At 41.9% G+C, this 20,278-nt stretch overlaps 1 protein-coding gene across 1 annotated transcript in view; it reads right to left on the reverse strand.

The window, feature by feature from the left end:
- Positions 1-11,548: 11,548 nt before the first annotated feature.
- Positions 11,549-20,278, reverse strand: part of mapk1 (mitogen-activated protein kinase 1) — a 39,473-nt gene continuing 30,743 nt past the window's right edge. Inside the window, exons 8-9 of the mRNA XM_085367577.1 lie at positions 19,477-19,605; positions 11,549-15,685 (exon numbers count right to left, since the gene is read on the reverse strand). Of these exons, the coding sequence (XP_085223703.1) occupies positions 19,489-19,605 (117 nt within the window). The 3' untranslated portion in view covers positions 11,549-15,685; positions 19,477-19,488. The remainder of the gene's footprint in view (positions 15,686-19,476; positions 19,606-20,278) is intronic.

Consider the following 20,278-nt stretch of genomic DNA (forward strand, 5'->3'; position numbering starts at 1 on the left):
AATGAAACAGAGGCCCGATAATAGGTGCGAGCTTTGAAAGGGGTTCACGAAAAACACGTCTGCAGATCTACACAGATGCTAAACATCCACCCACGTGGAGTCTTCCTTCTCCTCCTCCTACTCCTGTTTGCAAGCATGCGACTCCCAGCTGACCAATAAGAGATTAATGCTCACATAAAAATGCATATGTGGAATTTTTTTAACCTCAAAAAGAAAAAAAAAGAGAGCCCGGAGTGACAGACCTGCACAGATCTGCCACAACATTAAAACCACTTGCAGGTGAAGTGAGTGACATTGATGATCTCGTTAGGATGTAATGTCCTGCGGGGACTCGTCGGCTCCTGGAACTGCACTGACATGCAGATGTTACTTTCACACTGCTACGGTTACTCTGCGCTTCCTGTGGGACTGTGCAGGTAGGGGGAGTTGTTAGATTCATTTAAGCGCACCTGTGCAGGCTAGAAACCGAGCCTAAATAAGCTCAGTGTAATCGATCTCTCCCCCTCTGCCTCCTTTGATTTGGTTTGCTCCATCTTTTGCTTTCTGCTAACAGCACCACCACACATATCGCTTCTCCATACACAATCAGAAGTCTGTGTTGGCAGGGGTCTCCCACAGCAAACTGTGTCCCCACATTTGTTAAAATGAATAAATATGATCACAAAAGTTTGCAAAGGTCTTTGCAAGAATGTTTTAAAATGCATTTAATTATTAAACCAGATCCAAACAGCATGCAGACTTTTTCCCAGATTTCAAACTTCCACGGACATGCCTGAACAAGCCCCATCCCAGACACCAAGGCTGTGATCCTGGACTGAATCTAAATCAAGAAAAGACTAAAAGTAGGTGTTGAAAACATCCCACAAACAGACTTGGATAAAAGAATAAAATGAGAGGATATTTTGTGCTCGCCAAACTAAAAGCAAATAGAAAAACTGAGGAAGTGTTCTTAGTTTTAGTTTTCCCCCCAGTGTGGTCGGGTTTGTGACACAACCAGCCTCACGAAGCTTTGGAGTGTGTGATTACTGGGATGTCCACCGGACTGTGACTCAACTTCCTTCACAAACTGTTGCATTTTGCTATTGTGAGCATCGTATCTTGGCCCTTAGTAAAACCCGCACTTTTATAAAATTCAGAAAATAAAACTAACCTGAAGCTAAACATTGCAAACTAAACTGCAACGAGTAAACCCACGAAGAGCTAATGCAAAGCCCCACCCACTCGGTGTCCTGACCTTTAAACTTCTCAGAATAATCATGATTAATCGTTAGGTTTGTGCATTGTAGCCAGGCCAGAAAACACATTTTTATTTACTGAGGCATTTCTCCACATTTACACAAAATAAATGAATCACTGCTGTAACTTTTAAAGGTGCAGTGGAACTCACGCAGAATTCGATTTGAACACATTCAGACCCACTCACTGTTCAGCTCTGCAGACAAACATTCACTGCTGTGCATGGTGCTAAAAATAGCATTGTATTCATTTTTAAAAATCATATTTTGTGTCATTTTCTATTTTACTGGTTGCTGCATGTGAAGAGCACACGCTGATTGAAGGTGCTAAAGGTGACGGACTGATTGATTGGCTGATTGAAGGTACATGTATTGATTTGCAGCAGTGTATCAGCAGCCAGGAGGCGCAGAGCACCTGAACACTGGTGTCGAGTTTCTGGACACCTGTTGAATGCACGCCTGATATTTGCTGTGCTTTTAGCGCTGATTAAGTTTCCACCGACAGCTGAGAAAAGTCATCTTTGCCTGCTTGTGTTTAACTTTGTTACTGATTTACAAAGTGCATCTTCCCTCATATGGATTTTTTTAAGCCTTTTTCTGCTGAACTACTGACTTTCAGGAAATGAGCAACACGCAGTAACTTTACCAGAGAGTCAAAGTCCTCAGCCCCTAAACATGCAGGGCTAACGGAATGCTAATCGGGTTAACTAAGGTTACTAGGTTAAGGGAGATAAAATTAACCGTGGTAAACACACCCGGCTGGATCTTGATAAATCTTGAGGACTTTAGATTAGATTTCCCAAAACTACACAGCTTTAACGTCATCTGACTAAACTGTGAATGTCAGTTGGGTTGGCATGGTTACCATAATTGGATGGATAAACACAGTTAATGGCTACATAGATGTTACAAACGGTGCCTTTATAGATCCAGGACATGCATTCCCCTTCCTGTTTGTCCCATTGCAATGTGATTGCAGTTCAGGTTGGGGTGCAGTAGGGGGCGCATCGTGAGCTCATCCTCCATAAATGGTGGTAAATTGTGCTAAATGACTGAGACAAATGCATATCAACAAGACCTCCAAACGGGTATGAAATGACATTCACACACTTCTGTTTTTCTTGCAGGGAAGCCAAAATTCTCCCAAATAAAAATGGCCGATGATGTAAAGGGACCCATGGTGCTGTGAGGTTCCTGATACCCACAGAGATGTGTTTCCCTCTCTCACCCTGGCCTATTAAAATCATGTTGAAAACTGGATGAAGAATATGAAATGTTTATATTTTCGGGCTCACCAGCGCCCCCTATGAAACCAGAGCGTGAGGATTCCTGAAGTTTGCAAATTCTCTGGCTCACATTTCCCATGTTGACTGAAATATACGGTGAATCCGACTCTGTGGATCATATTTCCCCATTCAAACACCAACCAGCACATTGTACACCCAAACTCTCAGACTTTCACTTTTATCTCTCAAGAGTTGCTAAGTGAAGGAAAAATCCACCACACGCCTCTCTTAATATAATCTCTGCATAGCAAAGGTTGCCCCGTTAGACAGAAATCCCCTCAAAACAATAACCCTGCGGCCCTGCGAGGGAAAACAATTAAAAAGGCTCGAGAAGTTTCCAATTGAGCTCAATGTGCCGCAACAGGAAGAGCAGCACCGAGACAGAAGCCAGCAGCCAGACAGAAAACAAAGGAACTTCCGCAACTCAACAGGAAGCAGCATGAAGCATGGCTGCTCTGCAAACACAAACACACGAATATATACGTATGCATACACAAAAACACACACACACAATCAGCCAGGTAAAAACCTGACATGCAGACACACTCTGGCCCACAGAGGCCCCACGCAGAGAGCCACGTTTACATACATACAGTATAATCTGCACAGGTGCCGAGGCCTAATCCCTGCATGAAAAGGACAAAATCCCCTCTGAACTAGCTCAGTTTAACCCCAGTGGCACGTACACAATGAAGGTAAACACAAACGCACGCACACACACTTTATAAGCCAAGTTGCTGACTTCAGGCCATTTAAACCACATGTTCTGTTTCTTTGATGAAACTTTAACATTTCTGGAGTTTTGCAGATAAAAGTGCTGATAAAACACTTTAAACACGACGCTTTGAATCCTGCAACATTGTCTCCTCCTCCTATTGTGTCCATGCACTCCATCGCCTGCCATCCCACCTTCTGCTTCTGTTTTTTAATTAAACAAAAATATCTTTCTGCTTTTAAAAAATTAAAAGCAGAAAGATATTTTAAAAGGGTGGCAATGTGAGTGGAGAGGACAGGTAACAGCTGACATTCGCACTGAGCAAAGTGAAAACAAAGAGGCAGCACAGTGTGCGTCTCTGGTAACCACTAACAGGAAGAGTGTCCAGACAAAAGACTCGCTCCCTTCATCACTGAGTCCAACCAAAACAAACATGCGTTTTCGCTGAAAGTCTTACGATCCAAAGCAGTTAATCTGACCGTTAGACGCGTTTGCAGCCCTCCCAATTCCTCCTGCTCCTCTTCTAAATTTGTTTATGCCCAACAAAGAGCACGACGCCAGCTCAGGCGCAACAGTGTTGCTGTCTGCTTTCATTGTTTGTTTTTCTGAGCCTGGCGCTGTCTCTGAATCCAGCGCACACAGAACCTCGGCTGCTGCTTTCTTTCAGTTTTTAGGCAAACGGCGCTTCAGCTGCTGCTGTACTCACCACCTGGATCAGATCTGAGCAGAGCGCAGCTCGGTGGAAAACTGCTTGCTGGAGGAAGAGACAGAGAGGTGTTGTTGTTGGGGGGTTTTTGCACTTCTTGTTGCTTTTTGGACTTAAAGAAATGATTGTCGGCGTCCCAGGCTCTGGTCCATGGGTGATGCTGCCAGATGGGAACTTATTGTTGCCTCCTTTGGGTGATGACGGTTCTCATTTTTCCCCACACGGGCTTTTGTTGTGCCTTTTGTGTGCGCAATGGACTGGCCTGGTTACTTTACGAGGACGTCACCACGTGGGAGGGAGCGTGAGCTTTGATTAACAGCCCAGCTGACCAATAGATGCCTGTGCTGCCTTCAGGCTCCCTTGGGAAAGATGGATTCCAGATTAAGAGCGCAATTCAAGGTAAAATGGTGTGTTTGTGCGATTTTAATGCCTGCCATTCTCTTTAAATCCACCCTTTGAGAACTCTTATTTTATAAAAAGCACAACTCTGTTTTAAAGTTTATTTGTAAACTTTAATCTTGTAAATATTTGTCTTTGTTTACTGGTACATTTGTACTTCATTTACTTTAGATTACCAAAGTATTTTCGACTATTTTTTAAAAATGTGATTTCCACTAATTAGTATTTATATCCATATTTACAAGATTTCTTTTGAAACTTTAAATGCTTTTGGATCCTTTTGGAAAGCCATACTTGGAATTTTTAGTCAACGATCCATCCTTGCTTTATTCTTATCCTGCTTATCCACTTCAGAGTCATGTGGAAGGTGGAGCTTATCCTTGCCTTCAGGCAGTTTACAACCAATTTCCAATCACCAATTAACCTAACATGCTTTTGGACCATGGGAGGAAGCCGAAATGCCTGGAGTGGACACGCAAACACCACACAGAAAGGATCAGATTTGACTTTTGCTTGGACAGGCAAAGAATCACTTTCTTATTTTAGCTCAATACCAGCAGAAAGCCATCTGGCATATGGCTTCAGCTGGAATATGTGCCAAAGTGCAACAACATCTATGAGACATGACAGCTAGCAAGCTAAAGAAGCACAAATTTGGTCCCCTCCAAACATGCCAGAGGCAGTCAGAGGTTTTTGCTGGACTGTGTGAGAGGTAAAGGAGGCAGGCTGCATGCCAGTGGAGATAACTGCAGAGCCATGAAAATTGGTGCCTCAATTTTTTTCTTGTTATTTAGGTTACATTGTTAAATCGTTGTTTAAATGATTAGTAGAAATTGTTTTTGTGGATGGATTTATGCTGCTTAATTTGGTTTTATAAAACAAAATGTTCCCAGAGTCTTCCACCCACATGTTCAGCCAGAGTTTTTCTCTTTGCGAGTCTGAAATTGGTCATAAATGGCATTATCACGGTTTCCTTGTATCACTCTTTAGATGTCTGTGTTTCTGCTGTGACAGACTGTCATCTACTTATTTCCCAGAAAAGACAATCGCATATTTCTGCTTGGAGACCACACAAAGGAGGGAGAACACCCCCCCCCTACATGTTATTGTTTTTACTGTCGAGATTATTTCCCATGCGGCTTGAACGCACCACAAAAGGGAGGTGGGAGCGCGCAGACACCCGGATGTGTAAATAAATACAAGATGAGAATATGAATCTGGATTCTGTCCTCTACTTCACACACAAAGCAAAATAAAAATCAGACACACTCGTGTGTGTGCAGCTCGGTTCCCCACCTGCGGATCTTCGAGTTAAATGAAGAAGATGATGCGTTTGCGTTCCTTCCAATCACCCCGATGATTAATTATTTCAAGATCAATAATAATGAATCTGTGAGTTAACCAAATAGAACTAAGAAAATGATTGTTTTCATGTTCTTTACAACTAAACAGTCAGACTTACATCATCCGGAAACGTCATAACTGAGTAATAACGAAATAATTAACGGTCGTTTTTCTAAGAGGCAACAACATAGGCGATAAAACAAAGCCTACCACTGTGACAAAGACCAGCAGGTTCCTTCAATGCTCTGTCACGTGATGAAGATGTTTTTATGGAATAAGAGGCACAAAAACAGCAGCCTTCCTCCTCACCCTCCTCCTCCTCCTGCAGCTGCTGCTGCTGCGCTGTTTATGTGTCAGCGCTGCATCATCCTGTCACTGGACATCACATCTGGAACAGGACGCCACGAATGATCACACCAAACATTAACAAAGGTCTCATATTAAATAGTACAGCTTGTCCTCTTCTTACCCTTCCGCTCCTGGCGTCGTGGGCGCGCTTACCTTAAACAACATTTCATGTTTCTCCTTTTGTTTATTTTTAAAGTGTTTCATAACAATAATAATGAACTGTATCGTGAGGACTGTCGTGTTGTAACAAACCCTGAGGGGCGATATTGCTTCACCACGAGGGCGGCTGATGATGATGATGATGATGATGCATGTAAACACAATATTGCAGCTTCCTTCAAGAGGTGCAGGCAGAATGCGCGTGGACGTTATGAAATCCGTCCTTTCGCTGTGTTTTTGTCGCCTGTTCACGTGGCATTATAAGCCCTCCCCTCCTACCCACACACACACACACACACACACACACACACACACACACACACAAATCTGACCGAGATCTGCAGCCAAAAAAGCGCACCGATGATGATGGTGGTGGTGATGAAGGCAGCGCAGATAATCAGCTGAAAGCAGCGGCAAACCGTGCTTTTTTCTGCTCTTGAACACAACTTGGAGATCAAATTACAAAACGTGTCCCATTAAAGGAGAGGATGTTGTAACCTTATAATTAATGTAAGCAGATTGGTAAAGCCCCACGGTTACATAAATCCACCCGAGCTGCCATCCTGTAAGACCACGGACTTCCACAATGGGGACTAAATGATATCATCTCAAATTCTAGAGGGTGACACCTGATTTTTATTTCTTCCCCGACGCGTCAGACAGTTTAAACCAGCCCCACAGACACGCAGAGCAGGCTTTAAATACGGAAAAACTCCTCTGGTGCAACAGGAAATAGAGTGTGACAAGATCTGCACACACTCTTCTAAAAGCACCACAGCACGGGTGTATCTGACCAGTACATGCGTGTCCTCCAGCAGGTCACTGCTTCTGCACTTACCCCAAAAACTCTTCACCTTCCTCCCCGTCAGAGAACCAAAACAACCCGGCCAAGAAATCGAAGCTTTTCCCTCTGAACCAGCAGTGTGGATACCAGTTTAGAAAACAAACAAAAGAAATAAATTAAAATAAAATAAAATAAATGAGGATAGCTTCACCGTCCCATAAAGGCAGCAGCAGCCTCTTTAGGTCGAGCCCAGAGCCATTAAAGTCTCCAGAAACATCAGTGTCCTCGTTGGAGTTTCAATGCGTTCACAAAGCAAAAGCGTGAAGAGTGCAGCGTGGGCGAAATCCCCAAATCCCATCCGCTTGTTTGGGATCAGAGCGAGTGCATGCTGGGGTGCACCTCTGTACCTTCAGCTCTCCGACATCAGCGGCAGGACAGGCCGAGCTGTCCCGACTGCGGCCTTTTTTATACTGAAATCCTAATTAGCTCTCTGATGCGCGCACAGCCGCGTTCACGGCCGCGGATCTGTCAATTATAAGCGTCGCCTCGGTGTCTGCAGCTTCTCTTTAGCGTCAGCGCCGCACGCTTAGAAGGAAAACTTCAGCAAAAAAAGTGCAGAAAAGGCGCAGTTTTATCTCCATCTATCGGTGATGCGTTTAAGTGTCGCAGGAAATGGCGGGTGTCAGACACAGCCCGTGAGAAAACCACGCGGAATCCAACTTCAGCACAAGAATGAGAAATGAAAGACCCCCCCCCCCCCACACACACACACACAAATGCAAACTTCTAGAACTATCCAAGAAACAAACAGGAGCTTAAACAGTTTTCTGTCTTCCATTTATTTCACGTTATTCGTTTTCTGGTGTTTTAATTATTATTTTTTTCTTAGCTGTATAATTTGTGGCTTAAAAGTGAGAGAGTAAAATCTACAATATGTATCCACAATTCACTCCTGCATCTCTTTGCTGGCTAACCAATCGTCCCTCTCCTTTCATTTGTGTTATGACTCTTCATATGTTACATGTCATACAACCTTTACCGGGCCAGTCAAACAGCACTGTGACAAGGAACATTTCGCTGTTACTCTTCACACAAAGGCAAATAAAGACGTGTTTTTTGTGTTTTTTCGTCCTTAAAATTCGCTGTTTGGAGAGGTACGTGAAGGCAACAGCAGCCTAGCTACAAAGCCTGCTTTACAAATAGAGTCCAATCAGCGAGGAGAAAGATCTCCATGTACCCAATCAGCTGCAGCGGAGGGCGGGGAGACGCGATGACAACCAATCAACTCGAGGGCAGGGAAGTGGCTGCGCGCCCGCGTGGCTGGTGGTTGTCTTTGGCTGCGCGCGCCACCGATACGCGTGCCATAAGAACAATACTTTAGTGCGCATGCGTGGACACATTGCAAGCACGTGGTCGAAACAAAGCTGGTAAACAAAGCCGTCAGAAATGAATCCATCTGATCGCTGCTCAGTGACGTCTTCACTGCAGTTATTTTTGGTTTGAATAATTTTGAATATATTTTTGCTTTCATACAGCAAAATCTGCTTTTACCTTCGTAAATGTCATGGGTTAAATTTACATCTCTCTGCGATATTAATATATTAATAAGTATGAACGAAGATGCTTTTTAAATTTACTACAAAATTAAAAGCAAAAGACTCGAACTTCTGACCTGCTTTGGTTTGTAGCTGAAAAAAAGTGAATGAGGTTTTGAATTTATGAATCAGTCACGGGACATGCCGCAGCACATCATATTAAACTGTACCGCAGCACCACCTACCGGACACACTGAGTACTACTAAAACGTGAATACTTCTGGTCCCCTTTGAAGTTGGTTTGGTCCCGCTTTAGGTGATAAATTCTCTATGGATGACTTTTTCCTAAAGACAGTATAAAACTGCTGAAGTTGTTTCCTCTAAAAAAAAAGATTATGCTACTAAAAATAAATAAATCAATAAATCCTCAAATGCCATTAGGTTTTGAATCTGAGAAACATGCTTAAATCTTTGTAAATACTTTTATGCTGATGTGACCCCTCCTACTCATTTAATGAGAAGATGACACATATTTCGAGTGTTTACAAAAAAAGAAAAGAAAAGTACCAATGTATCCCAGCTGAAGTTCAAAGAAAACACAGGTAACAGTTTGGGACAGAAAACGATGAGTATACAATGATGATCATATAAGATCATGAAAATAAACAGAAGAAGCTGGGAAAATATATCTTCAAATAAAATATAGCATCTCTGTCCTTATGATCAGTCATTTTTATTTACTATTAATAGTATTTGCCATCAAGTCCACAAAGACTTTAGAGCAGTCACACATCACTGGTCACAAAGTGCTTTGAACACCTGGTGAGAGGTACATGGTCTCACAAAACGAGCATCGTATAGACCCCCTGCAATTTGCCCACCAACCCTGTAGGTAGGTGGAAGACTCAGGACCGACTCTGCTGCATGTACTACACACTTTGTGGACTATTAATCTGCTTTTTTATTAATATTTTAAAGAGTATTTTATGTATGCAGATGATACTGCTTTAATGCGTTCTTAAACATTGTGACAGGACAAACCTCATCCTTGACACTGTAAAGACTTCAGGCGGAAATAATCATCCAGCCTACTTTCATTAAAGGGAGCCGATCCAGCCTGTGACTGGACAGAAGCACCTTGGGGCTGTGCTTGAAATGGGTTCCTGGCACAGGAAAGAATGTAGTTTCAAAGGAAACTTTAATCCCTCAATGTGGACTCCAACATGTACCATATGCTCTGTGCTTTTATTGAACGTTTCTGCCTCTTTGTATCATTTGTTGGTTTGAAAAGCCCTCTGAAGCACCAAAACGTCCATTAGAAAGAGTAACAACAGCCTGTCAACTGTCAGGAATGTCATTATTGAGTCTGGAATGCACTTACAGGCAGTGTGTTAGGAGCAAGGCAAACACTGCTGTGAGTGATGGGAGGTGTCAGTCACAGGTGTTATTTGGATTTGGGGGCTCTTGCTTATATTAAATCCAGTATTTAGTGATTGTGGATACGTCATTTTTATTCCATCAGATTTTTACGCCACACTTGGCATTAAAATTGTAGAATTCACCATCAGTAGGTTTAGAGATCAGGACCAGGGAGATGGTATTTGGGTAACTGGGATAGTATTTGTCAATCAGCCTGTAATCAATCATTTGTATTAAAACTATTTAACTGAAATGAAAAAGCCCCCAAATTATACAAAAAAGTAATGTCTTTGTTTATACTAGAAAAATATTTCATTGTATAAGATGCATTAGAGCTTCATTTAAACACCACATTTAAAAAAAACCAAAAAAACCAAACATCTTTAAGGATTTTCTCCCTTTGGAAAGTTTTTCTGCCATGTGTGTGTGTTTTTTTTTTTTTAATAGCGCCCTCTACAGGCTGTACTCCGTATTTCAGGTATTTATAGATTTCCAGCCTTTTCATTCGGACTGGTTGTGCGTTTTTCCAGACACCGGGACATCGCTCCGTTTTGGGGCCCACTCAGCTTACAAAATAAACCTAAAGTATCCTTTTAGCTGAAGACGGCGCCTCCAGTGGTTTTCTGTGGTTAAAGTAAAGTTTTTCATCCAGTTGATCTTCCTCAAACATGTCTCCTCCTCAGCACGATGGAAATGTTGCTTTTAAATAAAAGTTGTAAGGATTAAATCATCAGTTGGAGTCAGTGTGCAGAGCTGTTTTTGTTTGTTTTTATCAGTTAATGATAAAGTGAAGAACGATGTTAAAAACAAACTGAAGCATAAAAGCAGATGAAACTAAATTAGTAATGCTGTCAAACATTTCGGCCATGAGTACTTTTTTGGGTTTGGTTTGGTGCCGAGTAGAGTTGACTTGCAGCCGCATGTACCTCTGCTTGTCCAACAACCAATTAGAATCCAGGACTGATACGTGCTGGCAGGAAACACCTCAAACGTAGCACAAACTTTAATGTCTATTTAATTGTCATGGCAGAGTTGCAAAGAAAAACATTAAAGAACAGATCTTTCAAAGTAGCAGTCAGTCTTTAATAATAGTGAACGCTTCGTTCAAGTCAAATCCTTCACACGACAGCAAAATAAAACTGACCAATCAATTCACAACAATTTCTATGGCAGGTTGAAGAGAAACCCTTAAAAATACAACCAAGGATCTTATTTATTTATTTATTTATTTTCCTTTCAGAAATGTTAACTACACAATTAAAGGTTTATACTGATCAAAACATACAGAGTGAAGTAGTTCCACTGGAGACAACTCAAACAAGATTAGTGTCTGATAGAAACATAACATTCATTTTACAATAAAAATATCTGCACAAAAACATCCCCCCCCCCCCAAAAAGGAAAAAAAAATCTCAAAAAAGTGTTACGCAAAAAAATAAAATAAAATGTTTGCTTTTCATCTTTTCAATACAGTCACAAATCACACAGCTGTGGCAACAAATCTCTTTAAAATTTACAGAAATGAAAGGTAAGGATAACCCCCGAACCCCTCCCACCCCCCAGACTTGATTGTATTCATTTTTAAGCGCATATACTGCAATTACAACGGATTCCCGACTGAACGAAAGCTGCACATCAAATCTCAGATATCAAGACTATCAAAAAAGGCACAAACAGACAGGTTGCACAAAGAACTCAGCAGAAGCTTTTTTTTGTTTTATACAACTAATCCCAGTAAGATTTCCAGTGCCCTTAATGTTCTCGCTAACCCCCCCGCCCCCCAAAAAAAGGCTATCTACAGGCGAGTCAAGTCCCGGCAGGCACCTCGGATTACAAGTCCCATCCCAAGTACTGTAGAAGCAAGTGCATTTAATAATCGTGTGACAGACGGGTGTATGCAGCGAGCGCTGGAGCACTGGGACAGACGAATCTCAGCGTCTTTTAATTTGAGTGCAAAAACTGTCATTTCTGCATCAGAGTTTTGGTCATGAACTATATTTTTTTTAGGTAAATCTCTGCAAACTGAACCAAAAATAATATTTTTTCAGATGTTAGCAAAGAGGGAAATCTGATCCAAAAGATTAAAGTATACATTTACAAAGCAAACTTTATTTGTACAGGTCTGTGAGTTTACCGAAAGACCACGCAGTTTTACCCTGATCACTGGGGAAATGTGTTCAGCTGGACCTTTTTTTTTTTTTTGAACTTTTGAAAGTCACAAAGTTTTACTCTCTTCTGTAAAGCAGTCAAGGTTTGAGGTGTGTCCTCTTTATGTGGATTTTTCTTTTTTTCCTCTGATGCTGATTTGTTTGATTTTGTTTTAAAAACTACAATAAAGTTTGTCTTGGTGGAAAAACGTGTTGAAAGGTACTTTTTGTCAGCAGAATGAAGAATCAGCTTCTTTGACTTCACGTTCAGAACACCTTCCTATCGTGTTTATGCAATATCAGCAGAAACTGAACTGGGGGCCAGCTGTACTGCCATCTGAGTTTATACCACAAGATGGCGCAATGAAACCAGGTGAGCTTAAGGGCTTCAGTCACACAGGCTTAGAGCATCCGCAGCTCATCAGGTTACGATTTTGAGCGGCTGCTGTAAGGTCGACTGATGAGTAATGCTGTGGTAGAACAATGGTTGGTGAGAGGCTGCAGGAAGCTGCGTGCTGTTATTAAGTCAAAGTAGTTTCAGACCTTGTGACAGGCAAGTCCCGTAGTTTGCAAGAAACATGCCGACTCGTCTGCAAACACCTGTGACAATGAGACCAAGTTACTAACTTACTCAGTGGCTGTTTTTTCCAAGTTTTGGCTGATTAGTCAGCATCTCCCTGATAAATTACAGGTGACTGCATCGCCCTCTTTGCAGCTCTCAGCAACCCAGCCAGTAAAAACCGTGATCTAAACAGACACTGACAGGAGGTCGCGAACCGGCCTCTAGGGAAAAGGGCAGGGCTAAAACTAAATTTACGAGAAAAGGGGCACATATCTGGAACTATCTGAACACATCGATGGGTAACACTGCCCCTAGTGGTAAAAGTTCATTAAACTCTGCAGAGGGTCACTGCAGAAAGTACCTTTAAAACTGCATCACTTCATTTATTACCTGAAGCTTGTGTCCATTCATGGATTCTCATTTTTCTCAATTTGCCATCTTTGCTTCTCAATGAACGGTTCGCTCTAAAGACGACTCCAATTATCCGTCAGTTTGTGCAAAGTTACATGTTCTTTCCAGAAAACTCAGCAGACCCAGAAAACATTTGCTTTCGTCTTAAGTCAGCGCGTTAATCTCGAGTCTTAACGTTCGTTTTTGCCACTTTCATTGGCGTAACATCACGTGGCTGCAGTGATGTTGACGTGTACTCGAGGGAGGTGTCAGTACGCCGTGACATCACAGTCAGAGGTGCAATGGGCTGGCTGGCTGACCGATTATGGCTTGAGTGCATCTCAGCAGAGCTCCGGCGTCCTGTCGTGGCTCCGCTCAGCTTCAGTCTAATGTCATTTAGGTCAGAACTAAAAAAGTAAAACTGAGGTTCTTTGGCTCTGTGATTTATTATCGACCAGAGCAGCTCCGCCCTCGGGGAGATCAACTTTAAAACGACTTAAACTTGGCTCGTCTCCTCAGAGAAACATAAAAATCATGAGTTTACCTCTGCGACTGACCACATGCAGGGGGGAAAAAGGAAAAATCTTTTAATAAAAGATTTCAATTTTGTACTTTAAGTGCAGCAGAGTCAGATTCTTGAAGAATCCATTCAGGTAGATTTTAAATTTGATGTACTCTGAAATGTTTTAATATCGTAACTAACACGAGTCATGCACACCTTACCAAGAGGTTTCAATTTGAATATGCAGTTCTGCAACCCAACCTAAGGTCAGGTGTGCCATTAAAGCCGAATAGATTTAAACAAGCTGAAGCTTTGGGGATTTCATCCCGCTTTTGCTCCCCAAAAGTTTCCAAATCCACACCCACACCCACACACACCCACACACACACACACACACACACACTGATATATGTGTTATTTTTAGGCTCCTCTCACTTGAAATAAAACCTTCAAATTCAACAGTCTTTAATCAGCAGTTACTGACAAAAAGTGGAATTATGGTCTTGACTTCTGCTGCATTTCTTTTTGTTTTTTTAGTTTTACTGCAGTCGGCTGCTGGCGCTGACGCTGCTAACGGCTATCAGCGTTAAAATGTGCAATTTAAAGCAAAAACAAAAAACAAAAACAAAAAACCCCACAACAAAACAAGCATGATCTGTTATATCTGAGTATAATTTCTAACTTTATAATGCCTGGATCCCATTTGTCAGGTTCAGGAAACGTACGTACGTGTGTGTGTGTGTGTGTGTGTGTGTGTGTGTGTGTGTGTGTTTGGCATAAATACAGTTATATGGTTATTCTCCTATTTGCAACCACAACAAGATGTCTCACAGCATGCAGATGGAGTTTATCTAAGAAACAAAAAGTTGAAATCTGAAGAAATAAAGAAAAAACAAGACAGAAGAAAAATGGACAGAGAGGTTGTGAAAGCGACAGAAAGAAAGAGGACAAAAAGCACCGTGAGTGTGTAAAGTGTGATATACCACAAAAGATAGAACGGACAGAGCCTGGGCGCTCTCCCGGCAGATCCGCCCGGTTTGTGTGGCACTTAACATCGTCGTCTTTGTATACAGAGCTTTTAACAGTCATGCAAAGGGCACAGTTTTATTCTAACAAGGCGAGAGAGAGAGAGAGACAGAGAGAGATCAACAGAAACTCACAAAGAAGAAGAGAAGAAGACAAAGAAACGGGGAGGCACAACAACATTTCCTCCAGACAAAACAAGCGCTGAGCGGTAACTGAATTCTTGTCCTGATGCGGTAAAGCTCCCCCAACCCACCATGAAAAACACCACCCTGTACATACAGATGTGTGGGAAATTCCTCACAGCTAAGGTGGACACTTTCCTCCTCCAGCTGATGAGACAGGAACTCCTAATTCTCACCTTTAAAATATCTTAAGACTCTTTAGGCCATATATTTATACATGTCTTTATAGGTATACATTTGCATTCGGGCCTTGTGTGTGTTAATTAAAATACAGCGTTTGATAAAACATAGGTCCTCACTGACTGATGGCTTGTTGCCTGCAGACCCTCTGGCTGATTCAGTGATTTCATTGCATAAATCAGGTTGTTAAATTTGGATTTTTTTTCTAAATAGAAGAAAAAACGTAGACTGCATCCCCTGTAACACTGCGACGAGCATTAGAAAACTCCGATCAATGATCCTTAGATGTAACCCTCTGCTGTTTGTGCAATGAAGGCAGAGAAAAGAGCAGCTAGTCTATGACCATCATTCAACTGGACATTAAAGGTCTTGAATAGTAACTCCCCCCCCAACCCCTGTTGTTTGAGACACACAGGTAGAAAAAAAATGCTTAACTTGGCTTAAAACACACAACCCCAACCACCCCTGTAAGCTGTGATGTGACCCCGCCCTCCCCTCACCTGTCCTCACCTCCGAGAGAAAAAGAAAGCAAAACGGAGGATGATCTGATTGATTGATTCCTGACGCCATTCCTGAGCAAAGTGGATTTGACGAGTGAGACCCAAGGAATCCAGGAGATGTGGACATCGGCAGAGGAGCATTCAAACAAAAACAAACCCAAACTAAAAAAAATAAAATAAAATAAAAATGAATAATAAAATATCACAGCAACAGTGTGGAGGCGGGGAGGAGCAGTGGCAACGCAGGAGCCAGTCCGCAGAATCATCTGGAAGGAGAAGGAAACAGAGACGCCGTGATGAGCCGCCATACTGAACCCAAGACTCATAACACTGAGCATCCAGCAGAGGGGGGGTGGAGCCTATCCCAGCTGTCGTAGGGCGAGAGGCGGGGCACACCCTGGACAGGTCCCCAGTCTGTTGCAGGGCTAACACACACAGATAACCATTCCCACTCACATTTACACCTGTGGGCAACTTAGAGTTTAACATGTGGGGACAGTAAGAAAGATGGTTTTAAAAAGCTCTCTGTAGCATTATTATATCACAGCTTCAGGGTCATCATTTATACTTCCGCCTTAAATCTCATCGGTTACATCATAAATCAAACCCTATGCTGTGACCTGGCATGTATGCAACTCCCTAGAAATGTAGGTACAGGCGACGACTGATTGGCTTGTCAGTCACGCCATTTCCTCCTTCGCATGTGCAGCTATTTATTCTGACGCTTTTTTTTTTTTTTTTTTAAACGAACGGAAGAGAACGGATCAACTCAAAGAGAGAAAATGAAGCATGCTCACCGTGCCCACCATTATGTAGCAGAATATAGAGATTAAATGCAGAAGCAAGACCTCAAAGGGTTGATGAATGAAGCAGCAGGTGTCTTAATAACAGAGCTGTGATACTGAGAAGTCACTTAACAGCTTTTTATCCTGGCTTCAAACTTTTTTTAATATAATGGTGCTTTTTCAGTCTTAAACTTCATCGACGTCCAAAGATAATCACATTATTGTGTTATTGTGTTTGTTGTACCATTTATTTGTAGATTCTAAATATATTTTCCCTTTCTGATCTGTGATGAAATCACTCCAAATCATTTGTAATACTAATAAAACACTTAAATAGTTATTTTAGTCTAATCTCGCCTATAATTACAAAAATAATATTTTGGCGCTTACTGCTGTTGCAGCAGGGGGCAAAAACGAACCTTCTGGCAGATCTAGTGCTGACGCCTGCACACAGTCATACAGTAGCTTTGTGGGGAGGCTGTAGGTCAGGAGGTAAAGCAGCATCTACTGATCGGAAGGCCGGTGCTTCGATCCCTGGCTGCTCCAGTCTGCAAGCCACATATCCCTGGGCAAGATACTAACCCCACATCACTTAAACATAGAAGAAAGTGCTTGTATGAATGGGCGAATGAGGCTGTTGTATAAAGCACTATATAAGAATCAGTCAATTTTATAATGCTATACTTTTCCTGTACGTTTCACAGCGCGTTTATTTTTAACCCCGGTCCATGTTTGAACTCTTCCTCTTTCATGTGAACGTGCTGCATAGATAAACCCCGGGTAGACTTATGCAGCTGATAACTGTGTTCACGTGACCCTTTAGCCTGATTGCTGATGTTAGATCAAGCAAAGCTACATAATGGAAAGCTACCCTGGCTATGATGCATTTGCTTGACAGCCCAGGCCCCAGGAGATGAGTGCAGCGCAGAAAGGCAGCACTTTTACAGATAACCAGATCTGCAGATACTGAAACAAGGAACTAAAAAAATGCAAACATGCTCAGTGCTCTAATCTGGGAGGTGTCGCACAACAGACTCACTTTCACTGCACTTGTGTTATGCTTCAAGACATGCACAGTGGAAACACAGTAATTACACACAGCCCGTCTTGTGCACAAAGAGGATGATGGGCTATAAAATGTAGAGCTGATAGCTATTATCACAAAAGGAGGCCTGTCAGGAAGCAGCTGGTGGTGAGCAGAGATCAGCGAGGGAGGGGACAAACAAAAACAATCTCTCCAAATTTTCATTTCAATCCAGACGTGTTTTTAACTGTATAATTTACCAAAATCCTTTCTGAAGGAAATGACACTTTAGCTGTTAAGAGTGGTGAGTATCCATTTTAGCATCAGTGCATCTGTCAAATAAAGAATTACATTGCAACAATAAACTGGGTAGTTTACATTGTTTAAAGAAACTTTTAGAACTACATAATAATAATTCTTGATATGACAAAGTTATTACTGTCAGACGCTGCACAGACAGCTCGTCTCCCATCTGACTCCCTCACAATCAGCTGATTGTATTTGCACAATGATGTCTGCATATTTAATGACGCCATGCGACTCTTCACCTTCATTCCAAGAATATCAACACGATTACAGAGAATCGGTATCGTGATGCACATCACAGTTTCATCAGCAAAACACGAATTTGAGGTTTTCTATCTGACTGTACTTTTGGAGGTTTTCTCACACAAGTCATCAGAAAACGGAGCAAACACCCAGGCCAGCGATGCCGGTTTCTGATCCTCTATGCCATTTATATTCAACTGATGCAGTTTCAGTTATTAAAACTTTCATACGGTGCTTAACAAACCTGTCAGATCACCTGTCATAGAAACAAGAAAACAAATATCAAAGTGTTTGGCACTGTATATGCCCTGATAGTAATCACAGAAAAACACCTTTAGCTGAGATGTTGTATCTTAAACAAAAGAAGGTGCAGCAGATTTCTATAACACAGCAAACATCAGATACTTGCGTCACTTCCCAGTATGTTTATGACTTCACCAGATAACAGGACATGAGCCTTTTTCACTTTTTCATAATTAATCTTTTGCTCATACCGAAGCTGCTGGCCAGAGGCTGACTCACAGCTCACGGTAGCTTTAGCCACTTTCCTTTTGTTAGCTTTTGTAAAATGTCCATATTCAGCTGAAGGAGTCTGATTAGCTTTGTTGTTAGGAGCATTTTTGTTGCAGTCCCCTGAGGTTTACTTTAACAACTCCAACCAGCTTATAATCAGTCATAAGTGAGGGTGACTGGCCAGTCACCAAACATCTAAGGTGGGTCAGATGGCACATTAGCAACCGCAGAATCTGGAGCTAGGGAGCTAGATGCAACTTCAGGATGTTTCATGTATGTGCCATTGGTTAGTGTGAGAGGACGGACTGATGACCTCAGCCACTTAAAGACAGTACATCAGATACCCTGTAACCGGCAAACCAGCGTTAGCTCAGGGTTTGTTTGATTCCCAAAACCAAAGAACGTTCGTCCGTTTCAAATGGCTAACACAGGTTAGCCATTTGAATGAATAGTGGCATTGTAAAGCGCTTTGGGTGCCTTGAAAAGCGCTATATAAGTCCAATCCATTATTATTACTAGTGTTGCTCACTGCTGACAGTGTGGGAGCAGAACAGAGGCACCGAAGCGAGGCATGAGCTAAGGAACATTAAAGTCTTATCATTTAGAGTTTCTTGGAATATCTGTCCCACACCCTTCACACTAAACTATACTGAATTTAACTTGCGTTACAATCAATTCACACATTGGCAATAGGGAAAAAATAAGTCTTAATACATGGTAAATGCTGCATATTGAAAAATCTAAATTTCATACCACAGAACAATTTTTGTGTCTTGCTTTGGATACAAATTGATGGCAGTAAAGCACAACTCACTACGTTTAAAGTGCTTAGATGGATGGTTTTAAGTGGTTTTATCCTGTCCAGTACCTCGGCTTCGTACTCAACAAAAGCAAAATTTAAACTTACTCTGTGAGGTCCTGACTACAGCTCTTAAACAGATGAGCTGTTAAATTTAACCCCAGTGATCCTGAGCAGATTTCAACGCGGGAACACGACTCACTCCACCGCGCTTTGAAGCAGCGGAGGTGGGACAGTCATGAGGATCTCCCTGATCTTTATGACCTTGGAAAAGTTGGTTGTTGTGTACTTCTTAACAAATTGCTCATAGTTTTGTGTCACCAGCCCCTGCAGGTTATTTTTCAGTAGTTTAGGGTTATAAGTTGGGCTGCAGTGATGTGTACTTACCTGTGTGGGATGTTAGGACCTAAAGCTGGGCTGGAAACGTGCAGTTTCTTGAAAGATGAGCTCCTTCAGCGTCTCTTTGGGTAGGTCATCTAGCTCCATGTCAAACTTAAATGGGGCCTCGGCAACAGGCTAAAGACAGAGAGCAAAGAGGGCAGAGTGAGGTAAATGTTCATGGAGACTTTAGGTTTGGCTCCAACAGAGCAGCTAAGTCACAAACAACCACAAAAGAAATTAAGAACATTTTTAGATCAGAGAAACATGCAGGCAGCTTTTTGGACAACGCCACTACCATCACTTTGAGATCAAAGTTATGACTGAAGTGCACGTTTGAGCTTTAATTCAAGCAGCTCAATGGAAATTTGCATCAACTGTTTTGCAATTACAGACATTTGTATTTCCATTTTCTTAGCCTCAAAATTAATTGAACAAACTAACAATTTTAAACATAAAAACTGTGTTTAATATTTAATGGAAATCTTGTGTGGCCCGTTTCATTACATTCCTGCACCATGTTTGACAGAGGATGTGGTGTGCTTTGGGTTAATGAGCCGTTTCTCTCCTCCTCAATTTTCTCTTGATTTCATCTTTCCAAAGAATATTTGAAGGCTCTTTTAGACGTTTGCTGCCAGTCTAATCTGGCCTTCCTGGTCCTGAGTGTACAAGGTTGCATTTGGTGGCTCGTGATTGCAGACTTTGATATGTTTACCTACTCAAGAGTGACAAAATTCTCTGAAACTGTTTTTATTAACCATGAAAATAATTTGGCAGTCATCCACTTCAGTTGCTTGCTGTGGTATTTCAG

This window comes from Diplotaxodon limnothrissa, linkage group LG12 (assembly GCF_057381915.1).
Source record: "Diplotaxodon limnothrissa isolate DT_005_m linkage group LG12, D_limnothrissa_male_GT1.1, whole genome shotgun sequence".
Classification (NCBI taxonomy): Eukaryota; Metazoa; Chordata; class Actinopteri; order Cichliformes; family Cichlidae; genus Diplotaxodon; species Diplotaxodon limnothrissa.